Consider the following 24884-nt stretch of genomic DNA (forward strand, 5'->3'; position numbering starts at 1 on the left):
AGAGGTATCTTAAGAAGCATGAAAACCGATAGTTTTTGGAGGATGCTACTCCAAATTTGTAGTGACAGGTTTAAGAGCAACATAGCATGTGTGAGTAATGTAGCAGAGTTAGATAGAGCCCTAGGCCATAATTGTACTAGACAAATATCACAATGCTGTATCTTCATAGCAAACCAATAGCTACTTTTGTTTTTGTGCAGAGATTTGGTCAATAACATGTCTGTTAGCTACTTCATTTCTTGACAGCTTTTACTAAATGAAATTTAGTCCCATAATGCATTTCTCCTTAATTGTTCCTATGCCAATGACATCCTGAAAGGTCTGCACACTTCCCACTAATGCTGAGTATATTTTCAAATATAAATTTTAGCTGGACAAAACAGAAGCAATCATGTACGACTATGGAGCATCATGCTTATCTTTCAAAAGAAACCTGGATCTGACCACAGAATCAACTTACCAAAAGAAATGAAATTCCTCCATTCTTCTGGCTGATGTTAATGCCCTCCAGGAAGGTTTTCTTTCATGTCAGAACTTTTAAATGTATCTCTCAGGATTGGGACCAGTGCAGCTGTTCGCCTCCCTAGAATGGTGGTAATCCATTATTATCTAAAACTAATTGCAGAAAATTCCGGAATTCAGTATCATCATGATCCAGTGTTTTTTTTTTTCTCTTGAAGACAAGCCAGATCATTGGGTAATTTTAATCTGTAGCAAGGCATAGTGGAGAAAGTATTCCTTTGACCACACAAAGAGATGAACTGTTCCTCAGCAGCTGTTCCATTCAATCTCTAGACGGGCACTCCAAATCCAAATGAAGTTCTAGATCCTGGAATAAAAGATCAGATTGTATTAACAGATTTCATTGAGACTGTCAATTCTGCTAACTTGGAAGTCCATGGTTATTGAAGAGGGTGAAAAACTGTTATCCTTCTGAGGTAAACCAGGCCAGGAAACAGACACCACAAGAAACCCTAGAATCCTATTGTATTACTCTACAATAACAGAATCTTGAAAGCCTGACAGTTTTTCCTGTTCTGTCCCACTTATAACAAAGAGAGTTGAGAAAGCCATGAAGATGATATAAGAGAAACCAACCGGAAGCTATTAAGATTCTGTTCCTGAAGCTTATCTCAAAAAAGTATGATTCTAGTCTTAATATGGAATCAGTTTCCAGAAATAAGTTAAAGCAAGGAAATTTTCTCACACAACCTTATCCTCCTGTACTGAGATCGTGTTTAACGTATCTTCTCTAAAATCATCTCTATGTTTCTCTAGAACAGGGGTGTCAAGCTCAAGGCCTACAGGCCGGATCCAGCCTGCAGGGTGCTTAGATCTGACCCGCGGGGCCACTCTGGAAATAGCAAAGGACTGGTTCGCGGTGTCTAGCAAAAATGGGGTGCAGGTGGGGTGCCCATGCCCCTCGCTGCAACTGCTTTTGGCCTCCCTTGTAGTCCAGGAGGCGTTCCAGACCCAAAATGGGGCCTCCGGAGTACTTGCCATCCTTGACTCAGAAGGTTATAAAAGGGAGGAATAGAAAAATAGTTTACCTTTCAGGCTTGCAGGATTCTACTACTAGCCTATGCCAATAATTTATAGTTCTAGTCTTCCTATGGAGTCAGTTTCTTGATCTGGTCTCTCATAAGATGATGAAGTAGATCAAGTAAGTATTAAAAAAACAAAATCACAGAAATGTACGCCTCCCTATTTTTATAAGTTTATAGAACCATGTCTGCAGAGGTGCAGTTCCATGTCACGCCCACCATGGCCACACCCACCCCATACCCAACCCTCCAAGGTCAAACCCAATCCTGATGTGGCCCTCAATGAAATTGAGTTTGATATCCCTGCTCTACAAGAATTAGCAAAATGATCTAGGCTCTCGGTTTTATCATGCAGACTGCACTTATTGCAACTTGGGAGGCAGGGTGACATTGTTGTTTAGTTTGTCAACTGTGTTGTCCTAGAAGCAGTGAGAAGCTCATTTCATGATGATCTCTCAAAAAATATCTCCAGAGGAAGGCAGTGAGATACATAACACTGAGTCAGCAATTCACTGTGACATTTGAAGAAGCTTTTATATATTCTCTGGCAGCACTAAACTGACTTTGGCTGACCTCAAAATGTTGAACAAGTTTGTAATTTTATGGGATACCATTAAAAAAATCCCAGTGATTTGAGCTAAATTGGGAAGTATAAAAATATCCTAGAAGAATGGAATAGCAGAGCATTTCTGTACTATTTGTCAATGACTATTAGGTGCCAGATAAGCTAATTCTACTTTATTGAAAGTTACATTAACACAATCTTGCAAGTCTGAAAGTATCTTTCTCCCCATCCCTTTACAACCCAAGAAACTAAGGAGGGTCCCTTCTGAGCTGCTTGCCCCATCCACATTCATGCTGTGAGCTAAGTCATCTTTAATCTAACATTTCTCTTGGCTATGTCTCTTCACCCTGTCTCCCACATATCATTATCGCACCTTGAACTAGGATTTCTTGAATTGCAGCAAAAACCCAATGAATATGAGAAGCCTAGCCTTCAAATTCAGGTGCTTTTATGGAAAATAATATTCTGGTATGACTACTAAACTTTTAAAAGGAAAGAAAAAAGCCTGGCATGTATACTGATCTGAATCCTGTGGGTTCCCTGGATAGTATAGATTAAGTCAAATTGGAGGATATTAGCTACCCTGTTTCCCCGAAAATAAGACCTCTTTGGATAATAAGCCCAATCGGGCTTTTGAGCGCATGCGCTAAAATAAGCCCTCCCCCGAAAATAAACCCTACCCGAAAATATTTCAAGACAGCAGCAGCCATGAGGTGACCACGCTCGCCAACTCCTGCACCTCAAAAATAATAAGGCTTCCCGAAAATAAGGCCAAGTGCTTATTTCGGGGGTCAAAAGAAAATAAGACCCTGTCTTATTTTCAGGAAAACATGGTACTTTAGTAGGGAGGTGGATTCTGCTAGTGATTATAAAGATTGGAAAGGAAGCAGCAGCAAACTGAAGTGAAACTGAACCCGTGGGCGATCCTCATGCCTTGCAGATGAGGTGGCCCTGTCAGATTTGGCTGTTAATGTGAGAGGAAGTGTCTAACACATTTCTGTAATTTGATCAATCATTCTTGCAACCAAAATAGTTTCCACCTCATTCTTGATCAGAATTCTCATGTTCACTACTCATTAGGAGGAAACAAGCAACCTTTGGTTACACTCCCTGTAAATCCATGCTCCTAGAATCAACCATAGGATGGATTGTACAATAGAAGTTTTGCCTACAGAGAGAGCTCTAAAGAAGTCCAAATACATCGTGTGCACAATGATGTCCCACTAAGAATGTCATAACTGGTGAAAATTCTGGCATTGAATTGAAACTGATTGTTGCAGATAAACTTGAGCTGCCTCCTATGAAATAAACATATGGTAGCATGGAGATAGTTTCTCCCATGTGGATGGCAGCAAGGAAATCATCTGGGAGAATCTACATTCTAGCTGATCTCCAGGTTTATTTCAGCAATATTCTGAGTCTGATGAGACCCTCCATAATGACAGTTTTTTTAAAAAAAAAAACCAACTAACTTCAGAATGCTTAATCCAGTAGGAAAAAAGAGAGAAAAGAGAAAAGCAAGTGCAATGAGTTAATGCATGTTCTTTTTGGAGAACAGAATAGGGGGATTGAGGTCCTACTTTCTACTTTCAACTGAAGGAATTAATACTTGTCTGGTTCCACTTGAGTATTATTGAATATGCCTTTCATAACAGGTTCCATCAATTAGCATGCTAAAATGTGCATTTATTGTAAGTCAACAAGTGTTAACATTAGAGATATTCTACTTGAACGGTTTGTGAATGAATCTCAACAGCAACACATCTGCCTATTCATTTCACACAACAAAAAGCAACAACTTCAGTTTGTCATATCTCATCAGCTGATTTTGTAAAAGAATTTCCACTGAGTTCCTCCATAACTTTGTCCACCAAATTGTTTCACTTTGATTATATAAACTAGTGTATTTGGCATTTTAGGGATCTTAATTTCTTATAATGACTACAGAAAGACTAGAGCTTGTAGCTCATTTGAATTAATCCAACACCCAACTACCATAAAGGTAAAGGTTCCCCTCGCACATATGTGCTAGTCATTCCTGACTCTAGGGGTGGTGCTCATCTCCATTTCAAAGCCAAAGAGCCAGCACTGTCCGAAGACGTCTCCGTGGTTGTGTGGCCAGCATGACTAAATGCTGAAGGCGCACGGAATGCTGTTACCTTCCCATCACAGGTGGTCCCTATTTTTCTATTTGCATTTTTACATGCTTTCAAAGTGCTAGGTTGGCAGAAGCTGGGACAAGTAACGGAAGCTCACTCTGTTACACAGCACTACAGATTCAAACTGCTGAACTGCCAGCCTTTCTGATTGACAAGCTCAGCATCTTAGTCACTGAGCCATTGCTCCCTATCATACAGTGTCAAATGATGGCATTCACCTTCCCTGTATCTGACATCTAATTCCAAAATTACATTAAGGCAATAAGATAGTTCTTGCACTTGTTTATTTCTACTTCAAAGATATATATAAGATACTAACTGACATACTTTTCCTGGGAAAGAGATTACCAGAACAGGTAACAGGAACTAGCAGTTCAAAATTTCAAATGGAAAAACTCAGTTTTGCGTTTTGACTGGAATATTCTTTAAAACTGCAGTTGCCAGAAACTGACTTAAACTAGGTTTCAGGATCTGTCAAGACATCTCTCAATATGTGCCGTATTTTTTGGAGTATAAGACACACCTTTTTTCCTCAAAAAAGAGGCAGAAAATCTGGGTGCATCTTATACATCAAATACAGCATATTTTTGCCTCCCGAAGCCCCGCCCCCTCACCAAGGGTGCTGGGAAGGGCAGAAATAAGCAAACAATGGACCGTTCTTTGCCCTCCAGCCCCCAGCAGCACTCTATAAGCCTCCATTTTTGACAAAAAAACAGCCCGTTTTCGCGAAAAATGGGCCGGGTTTTTTTGCTCTTTTTTGCCCCCACCCCCACCCCTGGAGCACTCTGCAAGCCCCCCAAAGGTATTCATGCCTTTTATTTGAAAAAAAATGGGACCGTTTTTGCAAAAAACGGGCTGTTTTGGGGAGGTTTCCAGAGTGCAACCCCCCCCCTTTCGGAAAGCTCTTTAGTTAGAGTGATTGATGAGAATTAGATTGATCAAGTGCTGTGCCAGCAGAAACAAGTCTTAGGTGCTGCAGGTTGTCAGTGATTTCCTTCTCCAGCACATGGAAAAATACACCTGGAAACAACTACGTACCTACCTACTCTCTCTTTCTCTCTCTCCCTACCTACCTACTGTATTTATCTCTCTCCCTCTCTCTACCTACCTACTCTCTCTCTCCCTACCTTCATACTGTATTTCTTTCTATCCCTCTACCTACCTACATACCTACCTACCTATCTACCTACTCTCTTTCCCTACCTACCTACTTGTTCTGATCCCACACCTGTGAATAAACCAGAACACAGCCTTGGCTGTTTGCCACTGTTTAATTACTGAGATAACGAATCCTTTGGCTGAGGGCCCAGACAACTCACATTCATTAGAGTAACTCTGCAGCAACCCAGATAATTCAGATGAAGCAACGTAGATAGTCCAAACGAACAGACCCGGCTAGAATACAGATAGATTTTCTTAACTACTAATTCGAATGGTTGTTTCCTGCAAATGTCCCCTCCCAACGCCTCACCTATAATCTCTCTTGAGAGCGGCCAATCCACAACCACCTGTGCTTAAACATCTTCTGTGAGTCTGCCTACGAAGTTGCTGCTTCAGTTTCTCAGCCCTTCTCAATCTAGCATCAGGGACAAACTGCCTTTGATCCTCCCCACTGCTCCCTGCCTCAGGCGCCTCCTGGTGGCCAACCAGCCTCTCTGGTCCCTGCTCTGAGTCTGAACCCTGCACAGGGTCCTCCACATCGTCCAGGGCAGACTCATATGTTTCTTCGCTATCCGAGTCCATCAGCAGCTCAACCGGATCCTGCTGGACCACAACACTACTGTATGCACACGCAACCATCCTGTGCCCTGCACATGGGAACCCCCCCTCCCACTACCCATGCATCTCCAGCATGCATGCACAGCAGAGATCTGAAAACCAGCTGGCTGGTGGGAGGCACAAGCGCATGCATGGTGGAACTCAGCTGGGTGACAGCTCACATGCCCGCAGAGAGCACTCTGTGTGCCACCTGTGTCATGCGTGCCATAGGTTTGCAATCACTGTATGGGAACAAATCATCAACATCCCCAGATGATCAATTCAGAATGAATGCATTCTTCTTAACTGGGTTTAACTTTTCTTCAGGTAAAACATGGACTTGAGGGCCTAAATAATGTTTCTACATTTTCTGCACTGCAGCTTTCAACTCTGATTCAGCAACTGATAAGGAGTTGCAGGCAGCTAAACAACTTCTGGCAATGAAACAAAATGACTCTGACACACTTTCTGATAATTGCTCTCAATTAGATCATGACTGAAATCCAATAGTGCTAAAACAGGGATGTCAAACTCATGTCATCACGGTGGCATCACATGACATATCAGGATTTTTCCCCCTTCGTTAAACCGGGTGTGGGTGTGGCCAGTGCATGATGCATCCAGACTGTGGGCCAGGAGTTTGATAGTTCTGTGCTAAAATAACAGTAAAGGAAGTTTTAGAACACCTTACAATTGAAAACAATATGGGGATTTAGATTTCTGAATTTTAATTTACATCACTATGCATATTTTTCAACTAGTATCAAATTCCAAAAGCTTTCATATAGTATAAAATTGTCCTTCCTAAGAATACTTGAAATATATGCATACAGCATAATTTGGAGTTCAAACTATTGTAAGTCAGATATATCTCTATTGCTATTATGTTTACTTTAAAATTGTGATATATTATTCCTGGAAAACTGTATTAGTATCATTTTTTTAAATGTAGAAGTGATATGAAGAAATAATCTCATTCTTAAAATTGGTGATAATTAAAAAAACTTGTTACATAGGAGATTTGACTAGATAATGGAATTTTTATTTTAGATCAACTAGTAGATAATAATGATGAGCTATCATTTTCTGTGTTAAAATACAAATACAATTTCTCTGTTGCCACCCAATGGCAGCTTTTACAATTACAACATTTATTGATGTCTCAATTTGCAGCAGCATTTTCAGCTTCAGAAACACTTGAATTATTAAAAGGGATCACTAAATCCAAGAGACAAGAAACTCCACAATTAATCTTTGTAAACAATTGTTATCAATAAATCAATTTGATATGCCTATTTTAAAGACTAAATGGATATGATCATTTAAAAAGCTGAAATGGAACAAGGAAATGGAGAACCACATTTTAGGGAATAGGGTTTTTTTTAATTTAATTTTCTTGATTTTCTATTAAATACATTTCTTAGTGCTTAATAAATATCATGTTGTCTGGGTATTTAATTTGCTTGACAATACAAATTATGGTTTTTAATCTCAATAACAAACGTCTCAGTAGGTGTGTGTGTGTGTGTGTGTGTGTGTGTGTGTGTGTGTGTGTGTGTGTGTCTTCAAGTCAGGTAGTTAGAATAGAATACACTTAGAATTCAGAGCCATGTATTTTTTTCTGCCAACATTTATCAAAATGGTTTGCCCTTAGGTTCTTTCTAGGTCTAAGAGAATGTAAGTGGCCCAAGGTCACCCAACTGGCTTTGTGCCTAAGAGTCACAGTCTCCTTGTTTCTAGCAAACTATATCAAACTGGGTCTCCAACAGATATTCAACTATGACTTGTTCAATCAAAAATAAGATTTCAGGTTCATTGGACACCATTGAACCTGTATAGAAAAGTAATGAACACATGTTTTTGGAGATGCTGTATTTTGCAATATTCTTAAGTGGTTGTCTTCTAGGAAGAAGTACCATAATTGGATATATTTACTTGATTTTGAGATAAACTTTAATATTTGGGATGCCCAAATTGTTTTAAACTGCATGCCAATTACCTGAAAATGGACATTTGGACAATGGAAATTGATTTTCTCCTTTCATGTTCCCTCTCTTTGTTCAGTTAGTTAGTTAGTTAGTTAGTTAGCTAGTTAGACAGATAGACAGACAGATATATCTATCACATTCTGTAACCATGTTATACTCATGTTTATAAGGTATACTTGACATTTTTTTTGTTAGATTAATAATAGCAGTACCTGCAGAAAGGTCATTCTCCAAGCTAAAGCATACAAAGGAATGAACTGTGCAACAACATTTCACAAAAGGTTGTTGCTACTCTTGACTGAGAATGAGCTTGCCAGAAAAATACATACAATATTCAAAAGACAAGTCAGGTGTTATCAGATGACAACACCCAGAAGGACTGTTGAGTAACCCTTTATAACACACCTGCACATGAACCTAGGAGGAGGGTGTTGTGTTCCTGCTGAGCTATATAGGATTGATTCACTGTGACTGCACAATACAGACATGCAACATGGGAGGCTAATAAACAAACAGAAGAAGGTAAGAGTGATACTTACCAACTTCATAGAGTACCTGGCTGCTTGCCTAGAAAATAAGTCGCTAATGCTAGTGGTTTAATTATTGGGGTTTTGGTTTGGCTTGTTGACAGAATGAGATATTATTGATATTATCATTATTATGCTTGCACTTTGCATATTTATTATAAGCACTTTGCATATTTCAATCTGTATTCAAAAATGCAAGAAGGGCCTGCTCGTCCATTGATTTCTGTACAATTTATGCCATTATTATTCAACTCAATATATGTCCTTGCTGTCACGGACATGGCATGATTGATTTGTCATGGGCCTATTCTGCCTTAGCTGACTCACACTGACATATAATTTGGTCTCAACACTCATCTTAACTTTCTTCCACCTTTAAGAAAGTTGAGATGAATGTACATAAATGTAGATGAGTTGGCAAAGCCACCGGTCTTATTGTCAATCTAATTTTATCAATATTAAGAATCAACAATTCTTAAACAGACTTCCCATTTATTACTCCTAATCATAGGAATAAGGGGGAAGGGGCAAAAAGATTTTTGGTTAAGTAATGATATGACAAGTTTGGTTTACTGCTTTTGTTTTGTTTGTTGCTGGCACACTAAAATTACTAAAAGTACATGCTGCATGGGGATATTGTCAAACTAAAATAAAATTGAGGGCTCCCTTGTTAGCACATAGTCTAATACAAAGGCAAAGAAGCTACGCTGGTTTTGTGACCATACATAAGTCAATTTATTACTTATGAATATAAAAAGAGTCACTGGAGTAGAATGAGTTGATGCTCAAAATGACAGGGTCCTTCTTGGCTGCTGAACATGTTTGGATTCTACTTCTGTGTGAATATCCTCCTCCCCAAAATTAACAATCACATATGGGTAAGAATAGCTGATCTCAGGTATTACAGCATCACGCACACACATCTAAATGCACATTCTGCAGGGAAAAATTTCACTTGCTTACCTGGCTATTTGGATGACGCTAGTTCAGATTTGATTGTAGAGCTCTTTGGTTTGGGCTGCTTGCATCATCTGCATTTTGGCATGGAGGTTGGTTTGTCTTCTTCCTATCAAACAGTCTTCAGTGTTTTTACAGCAGTGATTACTAGACAAACTATAGCTCTTGAACTTTGTAGCTTGGGAAGATGGACAACATAAAACAAACTGAAAATAACTCTATAACAAATGGTAAAATGATTAAAATACATATGTCTACAACACAAAGAACAATGTGAAAAGAAAGACAAGTTTAAATATTGTAGTGTAAGAAAGGGATGAAAACAAGACAAGGATGAGAATAAGTAAAATGATAGGCTGGAACATCTGGGGAAAGTAAATACAAAGACAAGATAATGATACATTAATAAAACAGCAAACTTGACTTTTCAAGAGGAAAAAAGCTGCATCAAACCTTTCAACCTAGTCTTGTGAAAATTGTGTATTTCAGATCCAAATGCTGTGCAAAAAGAATCTGAAGGAATCTTGTAATAGTAATATTGGCAATGTAATAATTGTAACATTGTCCTGAAATATCTATGAATTTTCCCATCTGGGTGCTGCCTGCTGCTGGGGAGTTCCTTTGGTCTTATAAACTGAGTTATAAACTGAGAGCAAACCCCACTCCTTACTGACACTAATGATGTTACCAAGTTTGGGTAATGAAATATCTACAAGAAAACAACCAAACTTAGAGAGAACCAAGGACCCCTCATTTCAACCCTGAGATACAAATATTCTCCTTTATTGGTAGAATTGACAAATTAAAAAGTGGGTTGACTCAAATATTGGTAAGCTGACAGTTTCGCTTTTACCCATCATTCCTACTTTTGCTTATATGTCAAAATGAAGACTGACAAGGAAGCTGGCAAGCAGGCCTTGGCTACAGTTACTCCCTCTGCTAGTCATCCTCTTCCCTATTTTAGCCAAAGAAAAAGGAGGCAAGCAAACCATTCCGAAGGGGGCTCCAAAATCAAGTTAGAGGTCCCACTCCCATTAACCTCATCCCTCTCATCTTTATCCTCATCCTCCCAGGCCTTGCCCTGGAGTCCCAGAAAAAGATAGGTTGCTATCAATTCTTTTGTAGTTATGCTGTCTATGGGCAGAAAACCCTCCAGTAAGGAAATCACCCAACACCTACCTGGCTATCTTTTTTTCAGAGCCAAATTAAGACATTCTCCCAGGCATCTGGCATTTTAGAATTGAAGAGTTAAGTTTCAGTTGTAAACTGTAAAGTATCAAATTATGTTGGGATAATACCTCTTACATGCTTTATTTTTTCCGTGCTATTTATTGCGTATTTCAATTATAAGTTAAGATTTTTAACTGTCTTTTTCCTAGCTATATAAGTTTTATAAATCCTTTAATAATATGGGTGAATTTTAAAAAAAGCTAACAAATGACCATTTACTATTCCACTTTTTAGCCAACCTACAGAGCTCTTACTAGGTATAGTAAGCATCCAATAATGTCTTCCTCTTATGCTCTACTTGTACAAAACCTAAGAACCCAATATTGGAACAATAATCTAGGAAATTTAAATTGTGGTCATGGAAATTAAAGGGTGTCTTCTTCATCTCACATAACTACACATGAAAGTAGCAATAGCAAAAGCACTTATTGCTTATTATACTGCTTCATAGTGCTTTTACAGCCCCCTCTAAGCCATTTACAGAGTCAGCATATTGCCCCCAACAATCTGGGTCTTCATTTTACCCACCATAGAAGGATGGAAGGCTGAGTCCACCTTGAGCTGGTGAGATTTGAACTGGCAAACTGCAGCTAGCAGTCAGCTGAAGTAGCCTGCAGTACTGCACTCTAACCACTACGCCACCTCGGCTTAAGTATCTAACTTTTATCCTGGGCTGAAAATCTTTTTCCTCAATGGCTTGACCAAATAAAATTCTACCTGACTCACTGACAAAGGTTCATCTGTACTTCGATCATCAGAAGGCTTTGGAACTTCTAGCCTGTCAATGAAGGCTTGGAGCTCTTTCCTAAATGTCTTCATCTGGGCATTGATCCGATAAAGAAGTTCGTGCTCCCGTATCCTACTTCCATCGTCCTCGTCATCCAGAAGTCCAAAAAGGTCCCCATTTGCCACATAAATTCTTGCCTCAGTTATGATAGTGCTAGTGTCAGAAATCAAGCGGTCAATAGTTTTGCCCAGGCGTTCGGCTTCACAGCGGATGTCCTTAGTTTGCTGCCGATCATTAAAGCTTTTCTGCCAACCTACCGGGGTTGGATAGAAGGATCTTGTAGGGGTCAAGCAACGGATGTTGCGGACCTCCTCTGAGTCACTTTCTCCACCAATGGGCCCTTCTCTTTTGCGGTGAGGGGGACGGGAATCCTCATCACTTTCTTTCTTCCCTGCCTCACTTTCAGCATCGCTATCCCTGGGACTCCCTCGGATCCCCAAATGAGAGGCTAAATCATAGCGCTGCATGTTGGACAACAGTATCCTATTCTCATATTGGAGCTGCATGACTTTGCCACTGAGTTCATTAATTTGCATGCGGGCAGCCTTCAATTCTTCCTGAAGCACTTCCATCTTGGCGCTGTCATGGTGTCGTGAACTATCGTGAGTTCCAGTCTTGTATTTGTATTTGTTCAGCTCTGCAGTGACACGTTTGTTTTGTTCTTCTGCATCAGATAAGTTCCTCCTCAATAGTTCAGTCTCATCTTCAACTAACTGCAGATGCTGCCGTAACTCCGAGACAGATTCATTCGGTTCTCCCAGGAGGGGGTTGGCTGCCTCGGAGAAATCATCTCCTCTTAAGTCATCAAGCTCTGCTTTCAGTCCTCTGTTTTCCACTTCCAGTTCCACGATTTTCCTTCCAAGGATATTGGCTTCTTCCTCTACTAACCTCAGACGGAGTTTGAGTTCTGCTTCTCTTGTGCTAGGTGGACCACCTGCTTCCCCTTTGGGTAAGGGACTGTCTAGATCACCATAAAATGACCGATACTTCTGAAGATCGTGCTCAAATCTGTCCTTTTCCTTGTCAACTTTGGCTAATTTTTTTCTCATCAGAGTAGCCTCTTCTTTGACAAATTGCAACTGGCATTTCAGATCTTCACTGTCCTCCTGTGGCAAAGAAAGAATAATCCCCAGTTATATTGCTTTACTCCTGGGAAGCCAAATGACAATTTAGCACAAAATACCAATATATTCAATACGTACAAATATATACGTATGCAGTAGACAGATAGACAGCATAACACGGGAATTGACAAGGTCCCACACTTGCAACAAAAAGTGTGACTCAAGCGTTGCAATCCTTGTCATCTACAGAAACATGATCATTTGGATCCTAATCTGATGAGTTTCATAAAAAGAGCTCTGGTTTTCACACAATCGACTAAGGAAAGGTTTGCAATCATCTACAAGGGGTCCTCGACTTAGGACCACAAGTGAGCCCAGAATTTATGTTGCTTAGTGAGAAATTTGTTGAGTGAGTTTTGCCTCATTTTATGACTTTTCTTGCCACCTTTGTTAAGCGAATCCCTGCAGCTGTTAAATTAGTAACACGGCTGTTAAGTGGATCTGGCTTCCCCATTGACTTTGCTTCTCAGAAGGTCGCAAAAGGGGAGCACATGACTCTGGGACATTGCAACCATCATAAATATGAACCAGTTGTCAAGCACCTGAATGTGAATCATGTGACCACGGGGATGCTGCAATGGTCATAAGTGTGAAAAATGGTCATAAATCACTTTTTTCAGTGCCATTGTAGCTTCGAATGGTCACTAAATGAACTTAAATGGTCATATGGTTTTCTGTATTGTACATGGGACAGAAAAAAAATTCTGTATCACCTCAGCGGACATCGGCTGTGACTTTTTTTCTGATTTTTGCAAATCTTTGCTTCCTCTTCTTTTCATGGACTGTTATAAAAGAAAGAGCAGATGTAACAAATATTTTAATAAATGCATGCTATCCAACTTTATTAAGCCACCAGTCAAACAATATGAAAATTCCCAGGTTTTTTTAATTAATATTTTTGGTTTCCTCATCCAGAGTTGGCTACGTTGAAACATGGCCAGGAAAGATTAATTCAGTTTTCTTTAAATGTCCTTGTTCTTATTGATCTAAATGCAATAGCAAGGAACATGCCGAAGATTAAAAGTAGTTCATAAGTATTAAATAGCATTTTTAAATGTGTTGAGTCAGATACTACCTTCAACACAATTGTATTCACTAAAGAGATCATTTTTTTTAAAAAAAAGTCTTAAATAATCATTTCTCAGATCTGCAGGTTGTTTACCATGATAAAATAATAAATAGACTTTCAAATCTGTCTGAAAAGCAAAACTGCTTTTCGCCCGAAGATCAGCTGTAACCAGGGCAGTCAGAGAAGAGGCAGGAAACATAGCGAAATAGTATATTACAAGCCTTGATGTACCTATCCCACCTCAGCCGATTTAGCCTGTCCCCCTTCTGATGAGAAGATTATCACTGACCTCTTTTATTTTGTCAAATTCATTCTGAAAAGCATGCTTTGCAATCTCAGCCTCTATCAGCTGCTGCCTCAACTTTTCGTTTTCATCTTCTGTGGTGGAGCGTTTTTCTTCCACATTTTCCAACTCATGGTGAAGTCTTACTGAAACATCTTTTGCAACCTACATGGAAGGACATTTAACATTTTCAAGAAGGAAAATAACTTTGATAGTAGGGCTTAATATGCTTGTGAAGTTTAGGGGTGTATTGTGACAACTCATATCAGTTCTATTAAATACTGAATAAAATGTTCTTCCTAATTAAAAAAAACCACGAGTGAAATTAGGGTTACCTCAGACACTTCAGTTTACTCTTTTGAGATCTATTCTGATACTCAGCAATAATAGGATGAATAGAATTCCCAAAGATTAATTCTTTGATCATTAGAATCATGGGCCCAACCCAGTCAGCAACTGGCATGAAGTCTTAGTCTGAGGAGAATTACAACCTTAGGAAGGGAAACTAGAGTAAAAATGGAATTAACAAAGTACAGGTATTCTCAACATACGACTGCAATTGAGCCCAACATTTCTGTTAAGTGAGACATTTGCTCAGTGAATTTTGACCCATTTTAAGATCTTTCTTGCTACAATTGTTAAGTGAATCATCACAATTGATAAGTTAGTAACCCGGTTGTTAAGTGAAACTGGCTCCCCCATTGACTTTGCTTGTTAGAAAGTCACAAAAGGTGATCACCTGATCCCAGGACACAGCAATGATCATAATTATGAACCAGTTCCCAAACACCCAAATTTTGATCATAAGGACACTGCAAAAGTCGTAACTTTGAAAAACGGTCATAAGTGACATTTTTCAGTGCCATTGTAACTTTGAACGGTCACTAAATGAACTGTTGTAAGTCAAAGACTACATGTACAGTAAATGATAAGGAGACATGTTCATTGGTAGATCTAGGAAAGCCAAGACCCACCTTGGTATAAAATATTTGGTTAACTATTGAACATGTTTTACTGTAGCTGTTATTAAAAATAAAAACTCTTGTATTATTACAAAGCAATGCAATTATATTTCATACTTTAATCTAGGCAATTCTTTTATTAGAGCTCAGCTTCCAACTCAAGCATTGGGTCATTAATTTGTTTGATTTGTAGCCCAGGCAAATGTCTCATAAAACTCATTTTAATATTCTTCCTCCCAAGTTGGTATCCAACGATCTATGGTTTAATATCCTTTTTCCTAGGTTGAACATCTCTCTCTCCCTCTCTCTCTCCCTCTCTCTCTCTCTCATCTATCTATCTATCTATCTATCTATCTATCTATCTATATAGCTATATCTATCTATCTATCTATCTATCTATCTATCTATCATCTATCTATCAATCTATCTATCTATCATCTATCTATCTATCTATCTATCTATCTATCTATCTATCTATCTATCTATCTATCTATCTACCTATCATCTATCTATCTATCTATCTATCTATCTATCTATCTATCATCTATCATCATCTATCTATCTATCATCTATCTATCTATCATCTATCTATCTATCTATCTATCTATCTATCTATCATCTATCTATCTATCTATCTATCATCATCTATATATATATATATATATATATATATATATATATGCTGGTTTTGTTGTATTCGGGTCTTTTCCCGTGTAAGGTTGAGATTGTCTTTGGAACGTTTCGGCAGGATCTCACCTGCCATCTTCAAGCGTGGGCTCAAAATCTATGAAAACAAATATATATATATAAATAAAGTCATTTGCCCCTCACTGTCAATCCTTCAAGCTAGGCCACATTAGAAAATAAGACTCCACTGGTATAACTGGAACTATATTGATTTAAGTAATAACAGAATCTTGAAAGCTGGGTTGTGTTTTCCTATCCCTCTCTGTTATATCTTACTGAATTAGGACAAAGTCAGTCTGAGTTTCTTTATCACACTTTCTATTTCCCAAACTTAAACCATGCTTTTGTTTTTGCAACTATTTCTGCATACTGTAGTTTCAGAGATCCATTTCTGAGGATCTCTACATTGATCCTGGGATTATAATATTAACTGGAGTTATATCCTTTTTTTTGTTTCAATTGAAAGGAAAAAAACTGGTATGTGCCATTGATTTCTAGATGCATTCACTAAAATTAAATTAAATAACATTATAAGCCTTAAGGTTCTTAAATTGATGACCCCTGGAATGTGATCTCTAGTGATTCCCTAGTGATTGGATACTTCTAAATAATTGAGTAAAGGGGGGGCAGTGGTGGGTTACGACCAGTAGGTTCCGGTATGGTGCTCCGGAGGGAAGCCTGCACTCCTTACCCGTATTTGAGCTCTTTGGCGCTTCCACGCACGGAGTGTATGGTGCCTGCGCGATGCTCCACCGAGCAGCTGGAGTATTGCACAGCATTGCAAAGGCATCGCAGGTAGTAAGTATGCATGCACATGCTGCGCGCATTCATGTGGTGGATGCCGGACCCTGTTGCACCGTACCAGTTGCAACGGGATCTGGAACCCACCACTGGGGTGGGTGGGTAAAAAATGAGCATAAGGAGACATGTCATTCTAATGACCACTAGATATTTTGGACTATGAATCTCACAATGGACAAATCAGGTTGGTTTGGATTGATGAAAAATGTCCAAAAAACCAGGACAGTACCACTTTGCTTACTCTGCCTTAGATAATTAAATTCCAGTTGTCAAAACCACAAGACAACTCAGAGTTGACTTCCGGTTCCGGCGGCTACGGCGACAGGCAGATCGCTGCCTGCTCCAGCTCTCCCGGTGGGCTTCCCCCGCTTCTGGGGGGGCACAAGACGCCTTGGAGGGGCGTCTTGCCGAAGGAACGGCTCGCGGAGGGTCCTGGCGTCGGCGGCGGCTGGCGGGGGCTCCTCCGCTTCGTTCTAGGCATCGGGGAGCAGTTTTGGAGGACGTGCGTGCGCACGCGTCTCGCCCCATGCCGATCGGAGAACACACTTCCGAACGAAGCAGCGGCAGTATGGTGAGAGGCTTCCTTTCTGCATTCCTTCGCTTTTGAATTGATGAACTTTTCAGCACTTTTAAAAAGTTAAACTTTCGGATCCCTGCTGGAGGTGCGGCTAGAGGGAGGGGGATTTCCCCCCCTCCCTCGGACAAGCGGCTTGAAAAGACTTTCCTTCCATCCCCAGAGAGGAGGAGGGGGGAGAGCCAACTAATGATGCCTCACCCCTATAAAAGTGATTTTCATTCGACCTAGCTCCAGAACTAATGGATGAACTGAGAACTTTTTGAACTTTTAAAAATTTTACTATGCCTCTGAGCCCAAAGCTGGCAGGGCAAGATGGCACACTTCCGTTGTCTTCATGAACTGTGAAACCTGACTCCACCTTTAAAATTCAGGCTTCCGGTCTTTGTCTCCGAGTCACCCAGAGGAATTTCTTGTGGATTGCTACTTTCTGAACTCTTTGGAGAAAAAAAACTTTCATCTACTGCTAGAGTGACTAAAGAAATCCCCATCTGTTTGGATCCTCTGCCTTCTGAATTCGCCTGCCTGCTCTACCTCTCCAGCTGCCCAGTCTCTACTTTGACTGATCTCCTTGCTTCATAAACCATGTCTCCAAAAAGACCACCTCCTGGAAAGCCTGGCTTTGCTACTTCTGCTCCAACGTCTGCAACGTCTAGTCCAGCTACACAGTCAAAGATATCAGAATTGATGCAACCCAAGACTACAGAGATAGACTTCCAACAAATGCTTCAACAAATTTTACAAGGCCAGGAGGAAATTAAGAAACAGTTAAGGGAAATGAAAGATGAAATTAAACAGAATCAAGCCCAAATCTTTAAGAACTCACAGAGACTGGACCTTGTGGAGGGTGGGGTGGCGGAGGCGAGGGGGGGGGTAGAGGCCTTACAGAAGGGGAACAAAGAACTTGATATCCAACAAATGAAAGCAGAGTTTGAAAGAATGTCCTTTTATCTTAGATTTCAAAATGTAATAGAAGCAGATGGGGAAAATATAAGGGACATTATGACTAACATTCTAGCTGAATACATACACAAAGATAAACAGCAGATGGAATGGGAGATAGATCTAGCTTATAGAGTGAATTCAGCATATGCCAGAACACATAATGTACCCAGGGAGGTTCATATTAAATTTCTTAGGAAAACCACAAGAGATGAAATTCTGGGTGTACAAAGGGGGCAAACACTGACATACCACGATAGGGAGATAACCATTCTAAAGCAGATTCCCAAAAAAATTAGGGAAAAAAGGAAAAGTTATTCGCAATTGGCGAATAAATTATACCAGAAGGGGGTGTGGTTTAGATGGTTGATGCCTGAAGGTATGCTGATATTCTGGGAGGAGACAAGAATCAGAATCAACACACCCATAGAGGCACAGGCCTTTATGGAAAAAAACAAAGCGAACCTAGAAAAAACAGATGACACTACAACGGTTATACAGGACACGGGAGGGGCCGGAGCTCTGCCAGCGGGGGGTGAAGGGGCAACACCAAGAAAGCTCAGATCACAAAAATAAATAAGAAAACCACAATGTTATAAACAGACCGAAAGTATTAATGAATTTACAACTAGACTATATATTATAATTATATAAACTGATTGAAAAGTATTTTTTCTAGAATTAATATGCTGATTTTTTTTATGACTATGTAATAAGGTTTGATATTTTGATGTAACCTAGGAGTCTGGAGGGAGGGGGCGTCTGCCATACTTGCAACTGCCAAAATTTGTAACTATTCCACTTACCCTTTTCCGCATAAATGTTTTTAAAAAAACCAATAAAACTTCTTGAAAAAAAAAAAAAAAAAAAAAAGACAACTCAGAGTTATACTACATTTGCCTTCCGCAAAAGATTAGGATAAGTAACGGTGTCATAATCTGATTGTTTTTCTCACTGATTGCTCATCTTCTGGCCCCAAATTACCTTTAAATCCTGTTCCAAACTACGGAGAAGTTCTCCATCAATTTCTCCAGTCTGTGCGTAGCGGAGCTTCTTCCGCTCTGCTTTTCGAAGACGATACTGAAGGATCCTACAGTTTTTGTTAGCTCTCTCCAATTCATGGCGCGCTTCCTGAAGCTGGCAAGCATCCTCTTCAAAAAAGCTGTCCCTCATCTCATCCATTTCAGTTCTAAGTTCGTCTATTTCATTCTGGCACATGTTCAGAAAGAACAGATAGAAAACGTAAAATGACATCAGGTCACATTGATAAAGAACACAAGATATGGTAATTTACCCATGGTTCTTAAATAACTGTTATAAGAGAAGCATATGGTTTCCCATCTAGCTTCCTTATGCTTGCAAGTATTACAAATGGCAAGAAGAAAAAACGGTGATCCCAAATTAAGAATGGATCCATTTATATTTCAAATATTCCTTGAATTGGCCAAAAGAAAACACTAAAGGAAGCATGTGCAAATGTAGCAGAATGAAACTGCTTCATAAACCAGGAGAATTCCCAAATATGTCAGCCATGTATGTTCTATAATACATATATGTGGCAATGAGAAGTATGAAGAATGGAGTAGAACATCTCACAAATCATATTCAACTATGTACATTTTTTATCTCATAGGTGCAATAAACGTAGAACATTTATATACAACATAATAATTTCTAAATGTCCATAACTCAGGGAATCGCAAATTGGATTGAGGCCACTAGAAAATCAACAGTAATTTAGAGGATAATAGTAATTTCTCTAAAATGCAAGCAAAGCAGAATTATTGTCAAATCAAGGTATAGTTTTCTGAGCCACAGCTTGCCTTAGCAAGTCCATAGAGGGCAGTTACTATACCACAAAGTCTGAAAATCTTTGAGGAACGTACATAAAAATGTAACTATTAATGCATGTCATACTCTACTCATTTCTTGACCAATCCTAAACCATGAAACCATTATCTTTATTTTATATATTTGATTCATTTATTAGATTTATGTCTTGCCTTTATTTTGTGTAACTCAATTCATGGGAAGTCACAGATTATTATTTTATGGAGTTGTAAGTAACACTAAATTATTAACTCGGTTACTTTGTCAGTTTGCTGGATTGAACCTCATATTAACTTATATAGCGATAGTCAATTTGGTACGCAGGAAAAGCAAATCAAAATGTATCCTCTAGAATATAGGATTTGAAAAATCCTGTAAATATTGTATTATATTCACATCAAAGTTCATAGCCCAGGATTTATGCACTCCCTCCCCTCCCCTTCTCTTAAACCAGGAAGCAAACCAATAAGTATCTCAACAACAATTTGGTCTCTTCAAAGCAGAGCAGAATTTACCGTTAGCACTCCTTCTCCTTTCTTCTGTAGAACAGACTAGACAGCATGTGCACATACACACTAGAACCAACGCACCCCCCCCCATTATTCCTTCCCTTCTGTATCTTTTGCTCACCTTGAGGTTTTCATTCTCCTCCTCCAGTTTCTCCATCTCTTCCTGCAGCTCCTGCTGCTGAAGTTGGGATTCGTGGGTCACGTTGCCTTCCATAGTTCCACTGAGGCCATTGCTACTTTCATTTGCAGGCAGCACTATGGATGTTGAGGAGGGCAAACTGCCACCATTGCCGTTAGCTTTGTTGTTACCTCTGTGCTGCATCTGCGTCGCTGACAACCCTTTCCTGAGATGAAACTGAATGAGCTCACTTTGCAGGCATCCTTCTTTCCAGTAGTTGCCATTGTTCACTGAGAGAGCCTGGCCTTTCCCTGAACCACAAGGAGTTGAAGAAGCTGAAGTTGCTTCTCCTGCACTCTTCTGTGAAGGCTTGTTTGTTTTACCCTTGTTCCAGCTCTTGGATGGCAACTGGGAAAGCACAAAACTGCCCACCCTTTCCCCCTTCCCTCCAGATACAAGCTGTTGCTCTCCAGCTCTAAGACCTGTAAGCTCGGTGGCTTTGGGAGGTGCCTCTCGTGCTTCGGCTGCAGGCCCTGGATTTGGTCTGGGACACCCTCCCGCCGAGACCAGGAATGAGGCAGGCTGCTCTTCAGCACCATCCCCAGCATGGACAGCTCCCAACAGCACTGAGCTCCTTGTTGGCGTAACCTGTGGGGGCAGCTTGTCTCCTTCAGCTCCTCCACCCTTGACCCGGTTAGTTTTCTGTCCTGTTGGTGACTGCTGCAGTAGCTGCTGGCGGGTAGAGCTTGCTTTCGAGGCAGGAACTGCAGCTGCTGCTGTTGTGAAGCGGGATGAATTGGCAGCCGGCAAAGGCTGGCGGACAAGAGACTCCTTGGGTCTGCCCGGAGAGAATGCACGCTGATGCTTAGTTCGGCTGCTGCTGCCCTCAGGAAGCAAACGAGGAGAGGAGGTTGCAGCACCGCCTCCACTAGGCGGCTGGCTCATGGCTAAATCCGAGGTGTTGCTGAAATATTCAGCCCTCTCTGGCTCATTGTCTTCCTGCCCTTCCTCCCTCCCTCGGCTGGTGAGCGAAGCACACAGAAGCCTTGTCAACAGCGCTGCCACTCAACACAAAGCAAGCCTATTCACCACATGAAGAACAATGTGCCTATAATAAAAGGGGTGGAGTTTGAAATTGTTCCAAGAGGTTAGCTCACAATCTTAGATGCAAAAGATGCAGCCACTGACTGGAAGCTTGCTTTTAAATTCCTGAAAAAACAAGCAGTCCTCATTTCTCATGTGAACCGACCGGATCCTCTAGCTGAAGCTACTTTTCTTAAAGTGCTACTTCTACAAACCACATGTTCCAAAGTACTTCCACAGGTTAGTGAGGATGGATCCATTCAGTAACTTCAAAACAGATCTGTCTATGGCTACAGGGCCCAGCATAGTTAAAAACAGTCCCTTCTAGATGGGAAGAAAAAACTGTGATGAGACTTAAAATAATCCATTTTTAATATGCTGTAAAACAAATCAATAAGAGATTTGTTAGAAAACTCTAATTCCACATATGCACCATATCTTTAATACTAGCTTTTAATGAGAGCAAGTAGCAGGTTCCCTCCTACCTTCTTCCCATATTTTACCTATGCTTCCTAACAAACTCTGAATGTGTTGAGAGGTATTCAGGTACAATGAAAACTCAAACAATCATGATGAAAAAATAAAGTTAAATTTATTCAAATAAGAACATTAGTGAAGGGAGGAAGAGATTGAATAAATTGCTTTCAGTAGGTACATCTTTAAGCTATCAATTGTAAAGTCAAAAGCAATGTTAAGACACTTCAATCTTAAGCAAGCCCCAATGAATACAAGTTACAAAGCAAAGTGAATGTAGCATTGCAGCCTTCAAATTTAAATTTTGCTGTTAGCTTTTTAAAATTGTCAGTTTGTTTTGCAGCACAACTACATCAGCCAAGTGTTTCTTTCCAAGTACTAGAAACAACAGTGTGAAAAAAGAAACAACCTTCATTCTTGAATAAAGGATGGTTTAATTTGTAAGGCTTAGCTAAATTTGCATTTACATGTTTGTAAACCGAACTTCTATTTTACTCCACCTCATATAAACACCAAAGCAAAAGAAAAGTATGAAAAAGTTTCACAGAAGAGTATCAACCATTTGTTTAATTCTAAACACAGATGAAACACACCTTTCCTAGCCGGGTATTCTCCAAATACTTTTAGTGTCCTGTTTTCATTGTTCTAGCTAGATGATCACATCTGGCCCGAGATTCTGGGAACTATATTTCAGTACAAGAAAGGCATCAAGTTAGAGAAGATTGATTTAATTACTAAGTCCTGATTAAGTAGGATTTTTTTTCTTGCTGTATTTGCATAGATGTAATAGTTTGCATAGCAGAAGCAGAATCCCAAAGTGGATTTGTTCAATTAAATATAAAAAAGTAGCCTAGTATTCTTAAAACTTTCTCAAGGTGACCTCTCTTAGCCAACATTTTTATTTATTTATGTAATAGATTTATACGGCTGCTCAATGTTAATTCTCTGTAGCATACAGCAAGACTCAAAACAAAAACATCCCCAATATCACATATATTTTTTAAAAAACCACCTGATGCTGTAATATGTTTGGCACAATAATAATCTTTACCATGTCACTGAAGCATTAAATTTACTATATGAATCTCAGCATTATTATTAATTGTATAAGTGCATACCTATTTAATTTTGTCATGAGTAAGTTGTCCTCAGATCCTAACACTTTACAACAGGTTATGAACTAAAATGTGTCAGAGTAAGACAATGTTTATTTGAGTACTACTGCGGCAAAGATTATAATCGCTGGCTCACAAAATTATAATAACAATGATGGCAAAGTATTTTAAAAGTGCCCTAACAAAAATATCTTACTGTGCAGGTAGCTACAATCAATTAGTTATCAAAGGATGAGAGAGATTAAAAATAAGAATCTTTAATACTCTAGAATCCCAATTTTAACAAACATACACAAATCATGAAATAGACAAGATAAACAATAATTCTACTTTGTGTATAAGTTTCTTTTGAGTCCAGTAATGGGTAAGTAAGTCTGTTTGGGACAAAAAGCTTTGCACTTCTCAATTGCCTTTATTTGCAAACAAGCTGTAAAACTCATATCTAAGGTCTGTGTAGATTAGTTTTTACCCCATTTTTTACAAGTACTTTAGAATCTGGATGTCAAAGTTTTATCAAAAAGTCTTTTCAGTTCTTTAAAACAAAGGAAAGAGAACAATATTCTATTTAAGGCTTGGGAATTCTCGGAATGCCATCTCTCCTTACAGCAATTGATTGATTAATACAGCAATTAACCCTTACAACAATCGACCTACCTGCAATACCAGCCTTTTCCCTCCGGAATTTCCGCGGCGGCACATCGGACCGCCAGGTTAGGCCAACCGCCGGCTCTCAAGGGCATCCGCCGAGGGATTCCTTCGCGGCTTGGCAACCCCAAGCCCAGGCTGCTCATCCATCCGGACAAACGTGGCTCGCACCCTACGGCATCATAACCAATGAGAAATCCTGCGATGCTGCTCTCAGTTCAACCTCGAGCGACTCGTATTCTCTTCTGCCGGTAATTAGAAACACTACTAAAGCCAACCTGGACTCAACACCAAGAAGCTTCCCGCTACCTCCCCTCTCCCCGCAGCTCCGCATTGGTCTCCCGGGATCTCGTCACGTGGGGAATCAAAGGAGCGGAGGAACGTCGCGACGCTGCCCGTTTCCTCACTGAAAACAGTTGCCAGGAGTGGGGGAGGAGGAGGGAAGAAAGAGGAGAAACAAAAGAGAAGGTCACGAAGCGCCAGGCTAGCGCCAAGCATCCCTCCATCACCCCACGCGCCAGAATCTCTTTGTCATTGCATTGACTTCCCATCGGTAATCGCTTTGCAAAGTCCCCTTTTTGTTGCAATCGATGAATCAATCAACACCCTTTGCTTGGGCACTGGTGGGGGTCACTCCCCCCCCCCTATTCTAAGAGACTCTCAAACTTGTTCGGCGTTTCGCTTTGCTGAGCAGCGATGCGACGTCCCTCTCCCTCCTCAAGGTGAGCGCTGACTTACCCTGCCCGACTTCGTGGCAGCCACCCCGGGGATGCGCGAAGAAGCCCCAAGCCGAGTCAGGGCGTCTCGGGAAACTGCAGCGGTTTTATTCCGGCGCTGACCTCATTGGGCCTGGGAAAGAGCGGAGGGGGGGGGGCGGTGGGAAGAAAGGAAGGAGGGAGGGAGAGAAGGGTGGGGGGAGTAGCGAGGCCAGATGAAAAGCGCAATGCTCGGCCACGCCTAGGCAGGCCTGAGGGCTCTGGTCGGAATTAGATTCCGGCCCTCCGTGGCAGGAAGGAAACCGAGGTGCGGCCTGTTTGTGCCTTCGAAAATCAATTCAGGAAACGCTCGATCCTGATCAAATATTTATTCCTTTTTGAACAGCGTCGACCCTGCAACAATACCGTGTAAGGTGCTTCCTGATGCGATCGCACTG

At 40.3% G+C, this 24884-nt stretch overlaps 1 protein-coding gene across 1 annotated transcript; it reads right to left on the bottom strand.

The window, feature by feature from the left end:
- Positions 1–808: 808 nt before the first annotated feature.
- On the bottom strand, positions 809–21359 carry MTCL3 (MTCL family member 3; the record flags this gene model as incomplete). The annotated part of the gene is made up of 7 exons (XM_081941760.1): positions 809–829; positions 9505–9863; positions 11446–12621; positions 13353–13421; positions 13998–14156; positions 18942–19166; positions 20418–21359. The coding sequence occupies 6 exons, from the start codon at positions 21357–21359 to the stop codon at positions 9753–9755; spliced, it is 2682 nt and encodes an 893-aa protein (XP_081797886.1). The 3' UTR covers positions 809–829; positions 9505–9752.
- Between the last annotated feature and the right edge of the window lie 3525 nt (positions 21360–24884).

Source organism: Natrix helvetica, assembly GCF_964273705.1.
Source record: "Natrix helvetica genome assembly, chromosome: 2".
Lineage (NCBI taxonomy): Eukaryota > Metazoa > Chordata > Lepidosauria > Squamata > Natricidae > Natrix > Natrix helvetica.